Source organism: Elephas maximus, chromosome 6 (assembly GCF_024166365.1).
Source record: "Elephas maximus indicus isolate mEleMax1 chromosome 6, mEleMax1 primary haplotype, whole genome shotgun sequence".
In the NCBI taxonomy this organism is placed as follows: Eukaryota; Metazoa; Chordata; class Mammalia; order Proboscidea; family Elephantidae; genus Elephas; species Elephas maximus.
The window spans coordinates 139,895,920-139,915,787 of NC_064824.1; the positions used below are offsets into that span (position 1 = coordinate 139,895,920).

At 45.3% G+C, this 19,868-nt stretch overlaps 1 protein-coding gene across 15 annotated transcripts in view; it reads left to right on the forward strand.

Moving 5' to 3' along the window:
* LRRFIP1 (LRR binding FLII interacting protein 1) overlaps positions 1-19,868 on the forward strand; it is a 156,807-nt gene that overhangs the window by 103,049 nt on the left and 33,890 nt on the right. For 4 of the 15 annotated variants that reach the window (XM_049888531.1, XM_049888533.1, XM_049888537.1 and 1 more), the window contains 2 exons: positions 895-939; positions 1,668-1,718. The exons of 3 other annotated variants lie outside the window; for them this stretch is intronic. In XM_049888531.1, coding sequence (XP_049744488.1) covers positions 895-939; positions 1,668-1,718 — 96 coding nt within the window. Of the gene's footprint in view, positions 1-894; positions 944-1,667; positions 1,719-4,965; positions 5,005-9,659; positions 9,729-9,754; positions 10,168-16,411; positions 16,457-18,208; positions 18,275-19,868 lie in introns of those variants that run through there. 8 more of the 15 variants (XM_049888530.1, XM_049888535.1, XM_049888541.1 and 5 more) reach the window with 7 other exon arrangements.

Here is a 19,868-nt window from a genome sequence, read left to right on the forward strand (position 1 = left end):
AAAAAAAACCAGTTGCTGTCGAAAGGAGAAAGACCTGGCGATCTGTTCCCATAAAGATTACAGCCTAGGAAACCCTGCAGGGCAGTTCTGTTCGGTGGAGTCGCTGTGAGTCAAAGTCGACTTGATGACACCTAAGGACAACAACATACATAAAAGTAAAGGAAATGTAAAATCATCTCCTGAAGTCTTAGATACCTACGTGTAATGTAAAAGAGAATAGTTTTTGAAATACAAAGAGCAAGAACTTCCCCTATTGGGGGGAAAAAAAAAGATTAAATCCAACCTTTCTTGTGGTGTAAACCATCATTTTAGGCTTATAAAGCACGGGGGGAGGGGTATTTTATCAAATCTTAAAATGCATCATGGTTTTTTGACTGGGTAAAAAAGAAAATTGCTGCTAGTTATAATTTTGAGATTTGATTATAAGATATACCCCAATTTCAGAGATGTCAAGATGTAGAAAACTGCGTGTGTGTTAGAAGCCACGAAATATATCAGATAGAAGGGCGATAATCCTTATCGGATATGTAAGAAAAATGGCTTACTTTCTGATTACTGAGAAGACAGGTCCTGAATGTAAGAAAAATAGTAAGTTTATTTAAATGGGCCAGATTACAGAGGCTAAAAGAAATTAAGGCCCAGCCTCCCACACATGCTTGTTTTTAAGCCAAAATAAAATACACCGATTATTTGTGTGCTTACATACCCTCCTTTAGAAGAAAACATTTTTCCCCAGTGGTTTAATTGAAACCTTTAAACAAAAGCAAAGAAAATATTTACTTGACATTTATATCAGAAACGCTGTATTATATGCAACTGGGCTGTCTAAGGCTCTTCTAGGCACTTGCTCTGCTGTCTCTAACCTTTTCATACTCTTCTCCGATGCTTCGGTAGGAAGACAGCGAACGCTACTCTCGTAGATCCAGAAGGAACACATCGGTTAGTACCCTCCTCGTTCCTCACTTCGGCGTTTGACTGAGAGTCTGATTTGTACTTTTAATGGCTGAAATGTGTATTTGCTGTCATCTCCCAATGACACTTCTGAACGAAGTTCACTGCAGTGAGACCTGTGAGAGCCGGAACTCGACGACTCTGCCTTGTTTTTCTGGGTCTTACAAGTTTTCCGCCTTTGACAGGGTGCAGTCTTGCCACCTTTCTGTTGCACTCTTTTAGTGCAAAATATTTGAGTTTTCCTTCTCTGACAAGTTTCCACCTTATACAGGTTCCGGCTTTCGCAGGTTTTCCTGGAATAGCAGTTTTGTTACCTGAACAAAGACTCTGAGTGCAACTTTTAGCGCTTTGACCTGACTGTGGTGAGGGGAGTGTGTGTGAGAAATTTTCAAGTATTAACATGTTCATAAAGCTTTCAGTGCTTTTTTGCTGTGGAAGACACATGAATAATTTGCGTAATAATATTCACTAGGAGTCGGGATTAGTAAATCACTAGGGAAGTAAATGATTCCACTTTGACGAAATCAATCTGAATCCACGTGACCCAGAAACAGTCCTGCGTAAACAGCGTGTGCAGCACCCATGTGGCTGAGGACCTAGGCTTACATCCCCTGGGATTGTAGGGGGCATCTGAGCCCCCTGCTGTGGGATCGGTCAGCGTGGCTTCTTTGTGTGTACGATCACCTCATGGTTGTTCTCATCCTCTCTCTTCCTAGGCTTCCGATGAAGACGAGCGCATGTCAGTGGGTAGTCGTGGCAGCCTGAGGGTCAGTACCACTGCGACTGCCTTTGCATGGACCCATTTAGGATAGAAACGCTTTGCCTTGTCATCCCTGCTTCCACAATCCTCATTCCTCCTCCCAGAGAGTCTCACCGTCAGTATCCAGCTGACAAGATGCTCACTTAAAAGCTGGTCAACGCTGCCCTGTTTCTTTGTTGCTACCTGGGGGGTTGTTTAATAACCCCGGGCACTCCTGTTGCACCCTTCTCCCAAGAGTAGAAGCTACCACCTTTTTTTTTTTTGATTTGTCCACATCACAAAACTACCCAACCTTGGTTGATGTTGTCTTGGCTTTGCTGATGTGCTTGTTTACATACACGCTCCCCAACAAAACGGGATGATGGCAGCGAAAGTAACTTTACAGCTGCACCTGTCACGCGATTGCTCGTCAGCGAGGGTTTTGCATAGCTCCTTGTAAGCTCTGGGCTGCCTGGTGACGTGTGTGAGGGGCCTTCCCCTTTATAACCACAGTGAGATAAATCCCTTCCCTGACACCTTGAATTTTCAATAGACACAAATACATATTTTTCCTTAAACATCCCCAAAAAAATCTTCATAACTGTACTTGGAAAATGTGTGTGCTTTGAGAATTGAAGTAGAAAAACTGTGTTTTACTTAGTGCTTTAAATCAGGAAATGCATCTGGGCATGTCAGTTGATTTGACCACAGAGGTGAAATTACATCTCACCGTGAGTAACAGCTACGTCTCAATCTGGCCACTCCGTTTAATTTAAGGACTGGATAGAGCTGAAGGTTTGCTGTTGTTTTTAATCACCGTGACAATTAAATCGTGATATCACACGGGACTGCCTGCATTGGCATATTTCATGTAGCTCTTCCTTTAGGGCAGGAAACATGAAGATGATACACTGTTGGTCTGCTGTTACCTTACCCTGTTTTACTCAGAGCCCGAAGCAGATCCACCGGGATTTTGCCAGAAAGCTGTGTCCTTGGTCGAACCTGAAGCAATTCAAGAGCTACCTTGGTATCTGGAACTTTCTCCTGAGAGAGCATAGACCTAGTGATACAGTGTTGACTGCCCTGCAGACCTTCTGAGGTGTCTCATCCTAGAGTAAATAAGATTGATTGAGCCCAGAATATTATAAATGTAAAATTCAGTTTTCAGAATCTGTAGACAAAGCATAGAAATTACAGCTGCTGAGCGGGCCCAGGAGAATATGTCATTGACTATATCCTTGAAACCAAGTGAAGAAAATACTATTTCAAGGAGGAGGGGGCTGAGCAATCAAGTAAGAGTAGGACTGAGAATTGACTATTGGTGGCAGTATCATGGAGGACATTGGTGGCCTTGACAAGGGAATTTTGGGTGGAAATGGTGAGACCAAAACCTGATTGAAATGGGTTACAGAGAGCCAAAGAGGAGAGAAATTGGAGACAGAATCTAAATCTCTCTATCAAAATGCATTCTCTTCAGATCTGTTGTTGTTTGTGCGGTTGAGTCAGTTCCGACTCATAGTGACCCTGTGTACAGCAGAACGAAATACTGCCCAGTCCTGCGCCGTGCTCACAGTCGTTGCTATGCTTAAGCCCATTGCTGCAGCCACTACGTCAATCCATCTGGTTGAGGGTCTTCCTCTTTTTTGCTGACCCTCTACTTTACCAAGCATGATGTCCTTCTCCAGGGACTGATCCCTTCTGATTACATGTCCAAAATATGTGAGATGAAGTCTCACCATCCTTGCTTCTAAGGAGCATTCTGGCTGTACTTCTTCCAAGACAGATTTGTTTGTTCTTCTGCCAGTCCATGGTATACTCAGCATTCCTCACCAACACCATAATTCAAAGGCTTCAATTCTTCTTTGTTCTTCCTCATTCATTGTCCAGGTTTCGCATGCATATGAGGTGATTGAAAACTCCATGGCTTGGGTCAGGTGCACCTTAGCTCTCAAAGTGACACCTTTGTTTTTTTAACACTTTAAAGCCATCTTTTGCAGAAGATTTGCCCAATGCAATATGTTGTTTGATTTTTTGACTCCTGAAATCACTTGCGAGACGTTGTATTGCACTGTTCTAGGACAAGAATTTGTTGTTCTTGTAAAATTCTCAGGTTTCCTGATCCCAAAGAGTTTAAAACCATCACAGGGCTAGTGAGTGCTATGGTGGAATACTAGTGTTCATTTCATTTTCAATCACTTTAACCAGAATCAAGTTTCTTTGCTGGAGACCATTCTTTGCCAAGATATCAAGCATACTTGTTTTAAGGTATAAAATTTCATACTGGAGGGCCACAGTCAGGATGCTAAATATGAGACGGGGCAGGGGTAAATCAAAAGGATTTTGGGAGTTTCATTCCCAGCCAAAGTAGTTTGCTAACCTTTCAGTGGTGGACTACTTGCTCTGAAAAAGTAGACTGTTTAAAAACCACAGAACCTGAGAACTTGGACCCTAGAGATGAAAGTTAAGCCTCCTGGTTTGTGTAGAGGCAGAAGCAAGCCCAGGGCAGTGAGAGGCTTGCTCAGGGTCACAGTTCTTAGCACCAGGGCCAGTGCCCCTTCCCCAGGGGTCTGGTGGGCACGCGTCGTCCACGACCAGGGAGGCCCGACTCCGAACTTGGCCGATTGGCCCAGCCCAGCAAGGCAGCCAGGCTGGTGTGCTGGAAGGACCCTGAGCCGGCTCCATCTCTGTGTGGGCCGATTGTGTTGTCCCTATGTGTTTTGATATTCTGAAGTCTTTAGTTTGTAAAGTTCTGGTATCAGATCATATCTCTCATTTCCTAAAGCTCGTAAAACACAGGCCCCTTTCATTCAACTGGCAGTGATGATAAACCCTAAAAAAAAAAAAAAAAAGGGCGGGGGGAGTTTTACTTTCCTGATGTTTGTGTGAACGTCCCTGTCAGGAAATTTATGTTTTGGCTATCGTAAGTTTTTCATTTTTATTATTTAGAAGTTGGCAGTGAGGCCTGGGTTACCTTCTCCTCTCTATAAATAGGTTTTATAGAGAAGGACATAAAGTTCCTCAGTGTCAGATTTCCTGAATTATAGCAACATTTGTCTTGGAAGCTCCGTTTAATGTTATTAGATCCATGGCAGATAACTCTCCATGGATTCTTTTTGTAAATACGACAGCCTGGAAGTCATGAAAAAAATGGAATTTTGTTCAAATGTTCAAGAGTGCCTGTCTTTGCTTTGGGTTTCTGCCATCCTACTTAGCTCTTTGATTTAATTTGGCATCTCTTTTTCTACTGTCTCCCTCTCCCATCCCTGTTCTGACAGTCGCAGCCTGACTTGGAGTTCGGGGGTGCCTTTGCCTGGGTGAGAGGGGTCGGATAAGCTTTGTCGTGTGTGGTTCCTAACCATTTGTGTGACAGATAATAACATAACAACATTGGTATTTCCACTAACCTGTTGGATGTTTTTCTAAAATGCCAAGTACGTCTTTGTCCAAAAAGACAGATATGCCATCTATCTGTTTACCTTGGGGGACTGTGAGGACGGAAGGGCAGGTCCTCCCCAGGGAGTGCCCCTCCTCCTGGGGAAGGTTCTGGAATCACACTGTGGACACACCCACTCACCAGGTGGTTTGTGAGCACCCACCCTTTGCCCTGCACTATGCTAACAGCTGCATATACACAGACGAACAAGGTAGTGCCTTGCTTCCAAGGAACTAAAATCAGATCGAGAATTCCCAAAGCCTTAGTCTAAATTTCCTCTGGAAAAAAAATGAAAGTTGTCTCTCCTATTGACAAATTCATTATTTCTAATCTCCTATCTGTGCAAATTAAAAGGAAGGTCTGGCTCTTTCCAGAAAGTGCTCCTTGAAAAAGATCCCAGTTACAGTAACAAAAATGAAGCCTTTAGATTTAAACTCGGGAATTGCTGTCTTTAATCTACCTGTGAAAGTTTCTCTGCTTACACTTTCTGAACACCTGTAAACTTAAGCACCGTTTAAGAGAAGAAAATTTTAACCTTCCCAGGAAGTACAGTTCGGTATCAAAGTGATTCAGTACTGAAGTTATTATAGCTATATTTAATACATGTCTCCACATTAAGGACTTTACTTAAAAGCGTTTTGTGCTTCATTATTCCATTGCATTTAAGAACTATTTAATAAGTTTGTTTTAAAAATGCATTTTCCACCTTGAAGGTGATAATAGTGGCCTGCCTCTGCACGGCAGAGTTTCGTCCTCTGGGTTTCCATATGAAGCTACTGCCCCCAACTCAACAGAGAGGACCCCAAGAACCCAAGGGTGAGGGGCGCCCAGGAGGCAGCAGGCATCCCAGCCCAGCAGGTGAAGACGTCTTAGCCTGGCGAGGATTAGACCTGCTGTTGAGAGCAGAAAGCAGAAAAACGTGTGATTAGATTCAAAAACACTCTTCACAAAGTATTCCAGTTTCTTTTATCCACCTAGCACCTCAACAGCTACACTGATAGACAGGAGCATTTCCATGACACTCTGATTCTAGGAACTCCTCTCTTCTTTAAATGACTAGATTTATTAGCCACACATTTCTAGGTTATTGGCCTTTTTATTTTAAACTCAAAGTAAACTGTGTTTAAGGGCCAGCCCCTGATGGAATGATTATGTATTGTGTCAGTGATGGCCAGGAACACAGTTTGAATTTCTTTTTTTTATTTTCAGTTTCATACTGTTTTAAAGTTAAATCAAATGCATCAAATATTGTACTTGAGAGTTTTGATTCCATCTTTCTTTTTTTGTCTCCCACCTGTAATGCCCCTTAAAGGCGATCTGTCTTTTGATTCATACAGAAAAATAGACATCTAACACTATTGATCTAAAAAGCTAACGGTTGGCTTCTGTGTGGTTGGTTACCTGTGAGGTTCATGGATGCTCGCAATGCTAGCCTCACGACCATCGTTAGTGTTATGACTAATCAGAAGTTACCACTAGAATAATTGGTTTGGAAAGGGCGTTTATTCTTGCATGTTTATCACCTTTCGGAAAATGGTGATTTGTGAACATCGTCTTTGTTTTGTTCTCTCTCACGGCAGTATTTCTCAGTGGAATGCTCCCTGTGCTTGTTAAAGTGCATGGGTATTCTGAGTCCCTGAGCAGCACGCCAGGTGGCCGTGGCGCAGGTAGTCTGTAGACCATCCTCCGAGAAACGCTGCCGTGTAGCAATGTGTACGCGTTTGCATGTGTACCGAGTAAGACACACAGCAAGGAGTGCTGAAAAAGAACCCGGCGGTGCACAGCTGGGTGAACATCAGAGACCTGCCTTCCGATGCTGCTGGTGTGCTGTTTCTGGGCTTTCTGTGCCGATATTATTAATTTTCAACTCTCCTTTCCCTGTTGTGCCATGTAAAGACAGCTCCACCCATCTGCATACAGCACATAAAACGTTCAGTTCCCAGGAGGAAAAAGTTGGCTGGCTTCTTTAAGAAGGTCAACGAGGCTTTGTCAACAAGATCCTATGGATTCGGGAATACTTTCTAGGAATATGTTCCCTATAATGGAATTCTGTTACAGACCAACAGGGTGGACATTCCATGAAGCGTTTAAACCAAAAAAAACCAAACATGTTGCCAACTCCTGAAGCATCTAGGGTGGTTCTTCCTGCATTTCCGGAGGAGGCTAGCAGAGGAATGGTGGCCGGCGAGAAGGCTAGCTCTGCCAGTTCTCACCGGCCTCGCTGTAAGGCCAGGCTCAGTTAGAGACTGACAAGGCCAGAAAGAAGAACCGGTCTAAACCAGTATGTATTTTATAAGCAACAATGGAAAACCAGAGAGTTTCTGCCTGTAATACATTCTCTTCCTCACTTAACCCCTTTGATAAAGTGAAAGTCATCTAAACTTGATTTATTTTAGGCTACAGTATTGTATTAATTTTTTCCAGAAACCAGTTTCTAAAGGGATAACAAACGAGCAAGAGTAATGTCTGAAACATACAAACCCTTGACACGTATTTTGGAATCAATAATCTCATCAGCCGAGAAAGGAAAAGGAATTAGATGGAATTAAATTCCTGCCATTCTCTAAAGATTTTTACTCTTAAACTTATTTCAGACATGTTTTCATGTTACCAGCAGAGCTCAGGTTTAATGCAGAAGGATTTCTACGTACCCTACTATTTCATTCAGAAGCTTCAGATTTATTTGATTTGGTTTTGAGTTGTAGCAAAAGTAAATACATAGTTTTATAGTTGAGGTTTTATGAGTCTTGGTTTATAATCTGTCCGGAAATTCATTTTTTTAGCCTCCATTAATTTCCTGGGTGAAAAATATGTGCTAAACAGTCTGCTGGTCCTCCTTGCCCCCACCCCCCCGGAACCCTTTGAGTAAGGAAAGGTCCCCACTACAGGTAGCCCCTACTTACAACAGAGTTTCATTCCAGTGACTCTGTTGGTTCCGACCTAAGTCGAATACCCCTTTTTTTTTTTTTTTTTAGTTTTCATTATTATTTTACTTTATCATCAGTTTCTTTATAAATCCAATCGTTAAACACCTGCGAGTGAAGATCTGAGAACGGTAACATCAGCAAATGACGCGCTTCAACGCTGTATGTAGTACACATCACTAACGATGAGATGTACAAACCGAAAACAATCATAAAGGCAGCTCGTGGTAACTTGAATACGTCAGAAGTCGGGGCTACCTGTACGTCTGACCTGCTGGCCACCTGACGTAAATATTATTTATTTCTCCTTTCGGTAAGCCCAGGCTTCATGAGGACACTCTTCAGGGTGCTTGGGATGCTCATTTTAACCTCATTTAATCCTCACAATGACTTTTGAAAGTATATATTACTTCCAATAAAGTTTATATATATAGCTGAGAAAGTAGAAGTTAAGTGGATTTAGTGACTTGCTCCAGGTCACATGACAAGTTGAATTCGGACCATACCCACGACCCCAGAGCCAGCTCCATCCTCTTCACCCATTCCGTCCACTGCTCCTCCTTTCCTGGCTCTGGATGTTGGTACATCTCTGGTGCTTGGCAGCTCTCCTCCTGAATCATCAGAAATTTCTGTATGGATTAATTCAAGTTTGGGAAACCCCTTGCTTTGGCTTAGTGGGCACTTGGGCTGAGAAGAGAAGAGAGGTAAACATACACATAAAAGCCTTTCTCTTTTTTTCTGGAGGTCAGATTATTGAATCATTAAATACATCCTCAGATCTCATTTTGAAAAATAAAGGAAGTAGGAAGACTAGATGAATAGTAATACAATAATTACATTTAATTATAGAATAATTACATTCTATATCTGAGGAAGTACGATAGAATATACAGCCCCTAATAAGCTTTTTTCATGATAAACCTTGGCATTTAATTACAGATTGAATAGAAACTATTTCTAAATCTTCAGAGTACATCTTCATCATGGGCCATGATTGTCAAGGACTCACCCTGAACTAAGAACTAAAATCTTCTTGGCTGAGGCCACATCAGGGCCCTCGCCCACCCTGGACATGGCACCCAGCCTTCTTGCGAGCTGAAATTCCGGTAGCACTCACTGCAAGCAGGCTCAGGCTTCACTTCTCAGGAGGGTCAGCCCTGAGTGACCTGCAGTTACATGTAACATCAGCCATACGGATCTCACGGGCCTGACTGTGCTGCTTTCTCCTGCCTTGTAGTGGAGCAGATGAGAAGCATGGACGCAGTTTGGGGGCCACTAGGGTTTGTACAAGGTTCCTGGGTGGCGCAAATGGTTTGCGCCCAGCTGCGAGCCTAAAGTTGGCAGTTTGAACCCACCCAGCGGTACCATGGAAGAACAGGCCTGGAGATCTGATTACAGCCAAGAAGTCCCTATGGGGCCGTTCTGCTGTGTAGCATGTGGGGTCTCCATGAGTCAGAATCTAAAACAGCAGGACTTGTACCATCCTGGGCTTCCGTTAATCTGCTCCGCTTAGAAGGCTCTGTGTCTGCTCTGCTTGTTTTCCCTGCTAAGCTTGCCTGTGTCTTCATGTCCCTGCTGATGTCCGTTTCTCTTCTCTTCTTCCTTGCAACAGACAAACGGTTATGATGGAGAATTACACGGACACCAGTCCCTGAGTAGAAGAGCTGGCAGGGTCAGTATAGTAAGTTATCCTGACACCAAATTCAATCAGGTCTCTGCAGCGTTTTTTTTTAAATATGGGTAAATTTAGCTTCTTTGCTTTACTTTCTGTTATATTGGGTCTCTCTTTTTTTTTCTTAGCACATGATAGAATTAAAAGCTGAAGTTTCCAACTACTAGGCTTTCTAAGGGTTAGTGTGAGAGCTCAATATTGATAAGAATCTCTGTTTACAAAGAAAACATCAAGAAATGAAGAGTGGCTCTTTTGTTATTTTGTTGCCCTCAATGTGTGTGTGAAAGGACCCCTGGTGGCACAGTGGTGAAACGCTCAGCTGCTAGGCTCTGAGGGAGAAAGGTGTGGCAGGGTGGTTCTGCGCAGATGACAGCCTTGGAAACCCGGTGGGGCAGTTCTACTCTGTCACATGGAGTCACTCTGAGTCGGAATCAGCCTGACAGCAAAGGTTTGGTTTTGGTTTTGGTTTTTTTAAGTGTATGTATTTATGTGTATTTTTATGAAGCGTATTCGGCTTTCAAATATGCTTAAATCTGACACAGAGTTCTGCATATCTCTTATTTGTCATTTTAGAGTTTGTCCTAAAGACATGTGTGCACCGGGCTGGGTTTGCCCGCAGAGATAAAGACACTGAAGGGAAGCAAAGTGGATACTATTCCCCGGGCTGCTCACCACTGAGGGCTGGCTGGCAGGAAAGGGGTCGCAGAGAGGTGGGTGGGGAGCAGAGGGGAGTGCTGGGCTGGGAGAGAAGGAGGAGGCACCCAGGAGCAGGGGCGCCAGGATGGGCAGCCCAGGAAGGCAGTCGCTGGGGGTTTCAGAAGGTTGGGCTAGATGCATTTTAGCCACGCTTCGTGCCTGCTGCAGGTCTGTTGTACACTGAAGTCTGGGAGACCCTCCTGTCCTTACGTTTGCTTCATTTCTTTCTTAGAGTAATACGTTCTACTAGTTCTGCCAAACAGTGCTTCTTTTCACTTTATTACATTAAGATATTATGATATTTCTTATTAAGATACAATGTGATACCTAAACTTCAGTTATATTTTCAGGCTTCAAAGAGGTAACCCTCCCCCCACTCCCACCACCCCAACCTGGTATTGGCGTTCTGGAGTTGGCTGCTCAGGTTTTCACCTTCCCTCTCCTGTTCAGGATTGCATACACGTCTGTTGTGTGTTAGCAAAGCTTTTCTCATTCCAGCCAGGAGGAAAACTCCCAACTGAAAAGCTGTGTCTTCCTGTTTATTTTGCCTTTTACACTGGCTCCCTTTGGATGTTGTCCGGCTCCGCTGTGCTTTTCTTTAAGGTAAAACGGGGCCAGGAGCATACAGCACGCCATTTTGTACAAGGCAGCTGTTGCCCATGTTGCCGACCACAATGCTTGGTGTTAGCGTGGTGGACGAGAACTCCAGTGTCCTCTAACAGCCCCTAGACCGCTTCTCAGAGTTTTCTTGACTAGTTTGGAATGTTTTCCCTTAAATATATTGTTTCACAAAGAATCAATAATTGGTTATAGAATCATAGTTTAGAGTTGGCAGTTATTTACAAAGTTCTTCAGTCCAGCTTCTCCCCAGTATTACCTTTAGACTGTCCCGAATGTGTAGTTGCCAATGTGTTTGTGACATTGCAGGATGACATCAAGCTCTGTGTTGTGTGTATACACATAAATTTGAATCTTTGATTTTTACGTGAAAACAGTAGAAGTATGCATTATGATTTAGTTAAGGTTTAAGTAATGCCTTTAGAATTCAAATACAAAGGAAGCTGATAATAAAATTGTTCTCTGTAGCATGAAATTGGCTTATAAAACAAACAGGATGTATAATGATTGGAGTCCCCAATATGCTACATTTGATGCGGCGTCATACACAGGACAACCCTTGAGCAGAGAGCTCCGGAACAGTGCAAAGTAGAACATGGAGAAAGATCGGATTGGAATGAGATGTTGTATAGATGCAGGAAATGTCTGCTTGTGGGAAGGAATAAAATGACCAACCAGTGATGAGAGTTTAGAAATATCTGTTTCTGTCATAAACCCAAAAAACCAAACCCGTTGCTATCAAGTTCCTTCCAACTCATAGTGACCCAATAGGACAGAGTAGAACTGCCCTATAGGACAGAGCAGGGTTTCCAAAGCTGTAATCTTGATGCCACATCTTTCTCCCAGCTGGTGGGTTCAAACCATAGAACTTTTGGTTAGCAGCCGAGCACTGAACCACTGCGCTACCAGGGCTCCTTCATTTATAAACCTGTTGCCTTCGAGTCAATTTCGCGACCCTATAGGACAGAGTACAACTGGCCCATAGGGTTTCCAAGGAGTGGCAGATGGATTCGAACTGCCGGCCCTTTTGATTAGTAGCTGTAGCTCTTAAGCACTGTACCACCGGGGAACTCAGAAATCCATAGTTTAATGTCATAGGAGAACGGCTTGTTTTTTTGGGGAGAGTGAGGGAGGTTTGGTCATTTTGATCATTTTATGTCTTCGTTTGTGACTTTCACACATATCTCCTAGCCCCCTCCAGGTTCTTGGTGGGATCTGGCATTTTTAAAGCATGCATTGAAGACACCACTAAAAGGGCCCGAGGGCATTTGTGTTCTGTGGAAAAATGTTTCTCAGTGGGAAGGGGAGGTAGGCTCTCCCAGACGCCGCTTGCCTCTCAAAGCTTCGGGAGTGAGTCGTGTCCCTCAGGGGTTCTTGGGCTGAAGAAAAACTGGGAATTTTGCAATAAATGGAATTTTAGTTACCTAAGAAGGTTTGCTAGGTTCCTAGGTGGCGTATACAGTTTGTGCTCGACTGCTAATCAAAAGGTTGGAGGCTCAGACCTCCCCAGTGATGCCACAGAAGAAAGGCTGGCAGCTGCTTCCAAAAAGATCACAGCCGAGAAAACCCTGTGGGGCACCAGTCTTCTCTGTAACACGTGGGGCCACCATGAGTCGGAATCGACTCGACCACAACTAGTTTGTTTGTTTTTTAAGAAGGTATGGAATAAGGAAAATTCAGACCAGGAGGCTATACAGACAGTGGGTCCTGAGATTCAGCAAGCGATCACAAATAACGCCGGAGATGTGAACTGGTACAAACGGTCCTAGGCAAGGCACGTGGCACCGTGGAAATAAACAGTGAAATAGAAGACGGAGCTTAGACTCTGCAGGTGCTAAGAATGCCTGCCGACCGGCTGTGTCTTGATTCTTCAGATAAGTTCCTGGAATACTAATACTGATCTGCTTTTGTTATTTTGCCTCGTTTACCGCTGTTGCCTTTTGAACAGACAAGTGGTACTTTTGGAGTAGTGACTGCTCACCACTTACAAATGTCTCCTTCTTTGGTGCTCAGAATTCCAGCTTCAGCAGCGACAGCAGAGCCTCCACTTTGCCATCATCCAGGGAGGAGAAGTTGGTTGGTGTCCATTTAAATCTCTCAAATTCTGTCTGCAGAGACTACAGGTTTTGTAGCTTGCAATTTTGTACGTGTGAATTCAGCTCCAGCTCTCCTTTTTTCCCCATGCCTCTTTTTCAGATTTTCATTGGGATAGCTAATTTGTTAAGTTTTTGAGCAGTAATCAACATGAATCATTTAAATCATATTGGTCCACTGTGTCCCACATTTGCATATGAATTATGGTATTCAGTTGGCTATAATGAAAGGAGGTATCCTTGTGGATATTTTGTAGTTAGAATTCATCAAAGGGAAAATTAAAATAAGGAAGCCTTGAAGTTCTTCCCTTATGAGTTCTTGATAACACACTTTGCAGGGTAAATGCAAACTTTGTGGCAGCTTCTCAGGGGATAGACTAGACCTGCTTGGAATGAAAATCAAGTCAAATCAAAATCCAAAGGTCTACACAGTTGAGTTCCTTCCCACAGTTTAGGAGCAGATATCAGTTTTGCCAGGCAGATATTTCTAAGTTATCGAAAAGCCCTAATAGGTAATGCTTCCCTGCCCTAGTTAAGGGTCTTATTCACTCAGCAAACATGGGGGAACTAATTTAGATGGGAACAGGGTTGAGTGGGCCCTGGGGTCACATAGAAATGCAGGTGAGTTGAGATAGGTGCTCTTGAAGCACTCACTTTTAGAAGAGAAGAGAGACCCACACATGGATACGCTAAGGCAGCGGCAAATAGATGCGTGGACAGAACACCAGGGAGAAGTAGCTGCCAGAAGCACTCTGGCAGAGCATGCAACCGTGAGCTGAGCCTTAAAGAATAAACAGGAGCAAGGAGAGCGAGGGGGAAGCTCCTCCAGGATGAGGGAGCCAGGTGGCTGGAGTACAGGGTGTTGTCTGGACCATTCCCTGGGCTTGATGACCCACCCCCCCCCCACCCCCAACAACCACTCCACCTCTTTGTTGTAGAAGGTAGCTCTGTCTGAATTTGAAATGCTGATGTACCTTTCAGAGGAAAACAAGTTGTAAGCCTTTCTGCCTTCCTCCCCTCTCTTCTCCCTTTTTCTGCTTTCAGGGGCTCTCCTGCTCGGACCTCAGATTTCCCAGTAGCGGCCTTGCCTCCAAACCCCTGTCCGCCCAGAATGGAAACCGGGTCTGTCTCCTGCCTCCCCCGCCCGTTCTTCCCTCTTCCCTGCTCCTGTGTGTCATTCTAATCACTGATTAAATTTATGGGAACACTTCAACCTCTTCTGTGTGTTACCTGTTAGAGAGCAAATCTCGTGGGCGTTTTCATTGGCTTGACTCATTTCCTAAAACCTTTCTCAGCCTTTTAAAAAAGTTCATCAAAAATAACTTTAGGACCTAATATAGGAAAAAGCTTAGGAAAAAGCAGGCCCAAGAGGTTGCCATGAGCCCACTGTCAAATGTTTGTTTTTTTTTTAATTATTAAATGTATATTTTCAAAAACTCAAGTCCAACAAATTAGTCTCCTGAGTCTCCCCTCCTTTTCCAGCAATTGTTCCCCATCTGGGGTTCCGTGTGCTCTTTGTTTTTCTCTTCCTCTTGTAAATGTATCCAGGAAGCAATCTGGAAGGCCTGTGTGTCCAGCCTGGCTCCTCCGTCTCCCAGAAGTGGGGAGAGCTGTTTTGTTCCTCTGGTTCACGCTCCCCACTGGGCTTCTTGTGTTCACTGGGCCAGCATCTGGGCCCGGCCTGAGGTGCTGGGCTTTTTTAGCTATATGTGTACGAGTCTTGTTCTGATACAAGGAAGTGTCAGGTGGCAAGTGAAAGCCATATCTTTTGGAGGTTGAATTGTCAGTCTCATATGCAAGTAGATACACGTTACTGGTGACTCAGCGCCCCACCCTGTGCTGTGGGTTTAGTGGCCTCTGCTGATACATGAGTCACAGGCTGCCTGGTAGCCGAGTCTCTGGGTGTTTTATGTCCCAAGACTACTCCACAGGCAGCACACAGGTTACGCCTGGAGTCCCCTTGTATGGGATTAAAAAAAACAAAAAACAAACTCCTTGCTATCAAGTTGGTTCCGACTCACAGCGATCCTATAGGACAGAGTAGAACTGCCCCATAGGGTTTCCAAGGAGCGGCTGTTGGATTCAAACTGCCAGCCTTTTGGTTAGCACCTGTAGCACTTAACCACTACACTGCCAGGGCTTCTGAGCATTTCTGCGGGGCCAGCCCTGACTGCTGAGCAGGTCCAGCATCTCCCTGTTGTGACTTGAAGGCTGCTGATAGAAATAAACACATGGTTTCTGCCCCTCTCTTCACACGTGGAAACGTGTGTATTAAATACCCCTACGTGCCTTACTGGGAAACCCTGGTGGCGTGGTGGGTGAGTGCTACAGCTGCTAACCAAAAGGTCGGCAGTTCAAATCCACCAGGCGCTTGGTGGGAGCTTTATGGGGGCAGTTCTGCTTTGTCCTATAGGATCACTATGAGTCAGAATTGACTTCACGGAAACGGGTTTGTTTTTTTTTTTTAAGTGCCTTACTGAGGAGCCCTGGTGGTGCAGTAGTTAAAGCGCCTGGCTTTTAACCGAAAGGTCAGCAGTTCAAACCCACCAGCTGCTCTGTGGGAGAAAGATGTGGCAGTCTGCTTCGGTGAAGATTTACAGCCTTGGAAACCCTATGGGGCAGTTCTACCCTGTCCTGTAGGGTCCATATGAATTGAAATCAATTTGGCAGCAATGAGTCTAGGTTTTGGGTTAAGTACCTCAGTGGAGTCCCTGGATGGCACAAAGCGTTAAGTACCCAGCTGCTAACTGAATGGTTGGCAGTTTGAACCCACCCAGAGGTGCCTTGGAAGAAAGACCTGGTGGTCTGCTTGTGAAAAATCACCCACTAAAAACCCTGTAGAGCACAGTTCTACTGTGACAGACCTGCGGTCGCCATGGGTCAGAGTCAGCAGGACGGCAGCCGGTTGGTTTTGTTTGCGGTTAGTTATAGGTGCCCTACTAACTGAGGGGTTCGAGTTGTCACAGAACTTCTGTCTCACTTCCTGAGCCTTCCTTCCAGAAGTGCCTGTAAAGAAGTGCCTATAAAAGGGTCCAGTTTCAAAGATGCTGGGGACGTTTCCCATTCTTAAGTTAACAATCATCTCACAGTTCCCCTTCTTGTCGGCTTGGATTTGCCCCATCAGGTTTGCTGAAAACACAGAGCCTTGACCCGCCTTTTTCTCTAACCGCTGTCGGGTAACCTGGCCCGCGTGTGACTGAACCTGTCGCCGCTACCTTGTGATGTTGCCACTTGTTGCTGTTTCTTCAAGGCCTTTAAAGCCTGCTGTTTGCTTTCCTTCTGCAGCCCTCCTATCTGTGCAGCGCGGCTCGGCCCCCCGGGAGCCACAGGGTGCGTGCATGGTGTGCCTCCTCTCTCCCCCACACTCCCTGCCCACACCACATGCCAGCACACGCGTGTTTGCATGCCTCTCCGTTAGCATGTACCCTCCTCCCCTACCTGCCCCTCCCTGTGCCCTTTGGGGCTCTGGCAGCTGGAATGTTTGTGTCCAGCCCCCGGTGGTGGATTACCCTCTTACCTGGAGCTTCCACGTGCCCGTGGTGCCTGTTGGTCCACTTTGGCCCGCCCTGGGTTGTGGCTCTTCCAGTCACTCTTGCTCTAGTTTTTAGGGAAACTCGTGCTAATAAACTGTTAGGCAAGAATGGGGCAATGGTAGCGTTTCCTTAACTGAGGGAGCCTGGGTGGCAGAAGCAGTCTGCAATCAGCTGCTAAGGTAAAGGTCGACAGTTCAAACCTACCCAGTGGTGCCTTGGAAGAAAGGCCTGGCAATCTGTAAAGATTACAGCCAAGAAAACCCTATGAAGCAGCTCTGCTCTTTAACACCTGGGGTCGCCAAGAGGCAGAATCGACTCGATGGCAGCAGCTATTGGGAGGAAGAAAGATGGGCTCTTTGGTGCTTGGTAAACCTTCATAGACACAAATCCATTTGGCCATGTGACTTTGGGAATTTGCAGTTTTAAATACAGGTATTTGGGCTGTGCAGGAAGCTTAAATTTAACCATTCAGAGTATCTACTGTGTATTTTTATAAGTCTCTGAGTTGCCATCCGATTGCACACTTCTGAATTAAAGACATAGCTGCCCAAGAAAGCCTGTGGTGTCGTCAAGGGGAAATAGAGAAAAGTCAAGTTCCCCTAAACATGGGCTGAGATTGACCTTGCCATGTAAGGTATCATTTGCTCCTGATTAACTATGTAGGATTTTGAACTTAGTCAGATATTCTGTTTTCTACTTACCCCATTGTAATGCCGATTGCCCTCAAGCTGATTCCGACTCATAGTTACCCTAGAGGACAGAGTAGAACTGTCTCGTAGGCTTTCCAAGGAGCGGCTGGTGAATTTGAACAGCTGACCTTTTGGTTAGCAGCTGAGTTCTTAACCGTTACACCACTAGGGCCCCATTTTCTACTTATCAGTGTTTGTTGTTAGGTGCCGTCGAGTCGGTTCCAATTCAGCGACCCCATGCATGACAGAATGAAACACTGCCGAGTCCTGCGCCATCCTCACAGCCGTTGTTAAGCTTGAGCCCATTGTTGCAGCCGGTGTGTCAAGTGTGAGGATGCCATAACAAAATTCAGGATATTTTAGTTATCTGCTTTCTTAACCATCTGAATTAATAAGTTTTTACTTAGCAAGGAATGTTTTTCAAAATAATCGCTTTAAATGATCTGTTGGAGATGAAATTGCATGCCATTGATGGCTTCCCTAAACTAAGGCTTCCCTCTCTCTCCCCCTGTGTCTGTCTCGCTCTCTCTCTGTCATCTGTCTCTAACCACCTCCCTCTCTCCCTCTCTCTCCATCTCTGTCTCTGTCTTTCTATCTGTCATCTCTCTCTCTAACCATCTCTCTCTCTCTCTTTGTATGTCATCTCTGTCTCTCTCTCACATTCCTTGCCCTGCTCCGAGCGCTCTGCCTGGAAGCCTCCCTAGCACGCCTTTATCTAATGTTTCTCAGGACGTGTCCCTAACGCGTGACCATCTTTCTGAGCTTACGTTTCAAGGGCTTCCTGGGACTCGGAGACAGAGAGGCCACGCAGGTGTCTGTCCTGATGCGGCATCTGTCCTGATGGTCTGCTTTCCTCGTAGGCATCCCTGCTTGATGAGAGCGTCCTCGGCGCGGTCCGGCGGGGCAGTGCCTCTGGCTCCCGCACTGTAAGGTGGTTTCTATGTTTCTGTGGTCCCACGTCCTTTCCTGTCCACTGCATGGCCCCTGGGACGTGCTGGCACAGCTGCAGGCATGGGAGGTGACTGCCTGCTAAGGGAGGAAGCGCTCAGTCCTGGTCAGGGCTCCCGGGAACCGGTGCCGGGCAGCTGGACGCCAGCGTCAGCCCAGATAGGCCTACCTTCAGAGCCTCCTCCCCACATCCTATAAGGATGCACCCAAACCCCACGTTAAATAACTGATTCACTAAGCAGCATTTCAAAGTGCTTTTATGATTTTTGCTTTTGAAATTAACTGGCTGCAAAGTAATCTGATTTTATGATTTTTCTCTAGTCACCATGGGTATTCAGGAATTCTTACCAACTAAGGCAATCTAACCTACAGTAGAATGTAATTTTTATGAGTATTGAGTATAACAGTTAATTAAGTTGACATGGTAATTAGTTTTGTCGACATCTAATTAAACATTTATTGATTTTGATATCTCATGGATTTTTTTTAGTATGTTAGGGCATCCCACTGTATTAAGTATTTTTCCCAGTTCTTGCACATTTTGGTAGGCCCTGGGAATGCTCACAAGCTGCGGCTCAGGGATAAAACAGCCTCCAATACAATGGATAGAGTGCAACTAAGTGAGTGTTTTTACTCAGAAGAGGCAGATGGACTGCTTCTTTAAGAGAAGGAAACTTTCTAGGGCAGTAGGTAGTCAGTAGGTGCCTGGGCAGTGCAATACTTAAATGTTTGGCTGCTAACCAAAAGGTTGGCAGTTCGAATCCACCCAGTGGCTCCACAGGAGACCTGGCAATCTGCTCCCGGAAAGATTACAGCCAAGAAAACCCGGTGGTGCAGTTCTACTCTGTCACTTGGGGTCACTATAGTCGAAAACTGACTCAACAGCACCCAACAGTGTTGGAGATGAGGGTCAAAACGCCCAGAGGTACGGTGGTCCCTTGTATTTGCAGTGAGGATAGTGCCCACAGATCGCACAGTGGGGCCGTGAGGCTGTGCAGGTAGCAGTCAAGCACCTGGCCCAGGTGTGCAATATGCGGCCATCTTTTTAAGAGGCTACAGTTGTGGGGCCTTCAGCAGGGAAGGGGTTTGCCCACCAGGCAGCACCACTGGGGGCTGTGCAGGTCGCTCTCAGGAAATATTCCTCAGAAATTGTCAGCAGCTGCTCTCTGCTTATGATCCAGGTCAAATGGTGCTGCCCCACCCCAGTGCCAGCCCTCCATCTCTGGCCTGTTTCCCGCCAGAATGTAACCTCCCTGAGGACAGCTTCTGCGTCTGCCCCACATCTAATCCCCAGCACCCAGCTGCAGCCTGCTACACTCTGGAAGAACTTGTTGCATGAGTGATCAGTTTCAACTTCAGGAAAATAAGTTTTTTTTTTTTTTTTTTTTTGATAACGTGAAAATGTATCTAGGGACTAGCACAGACGCAAATCGCAATCAAAGTTAAGACGCCATCGCTTCCAGATCCATGAGCTGCTGGTGTTTTCCTTTTACAAGAAGAGAGTTTGGGTGGATGGGTGGATGGGTGGGGGGGGGGGGGTGGGTGGATGGGTGGGGGGTGGGTGGGTGGGTG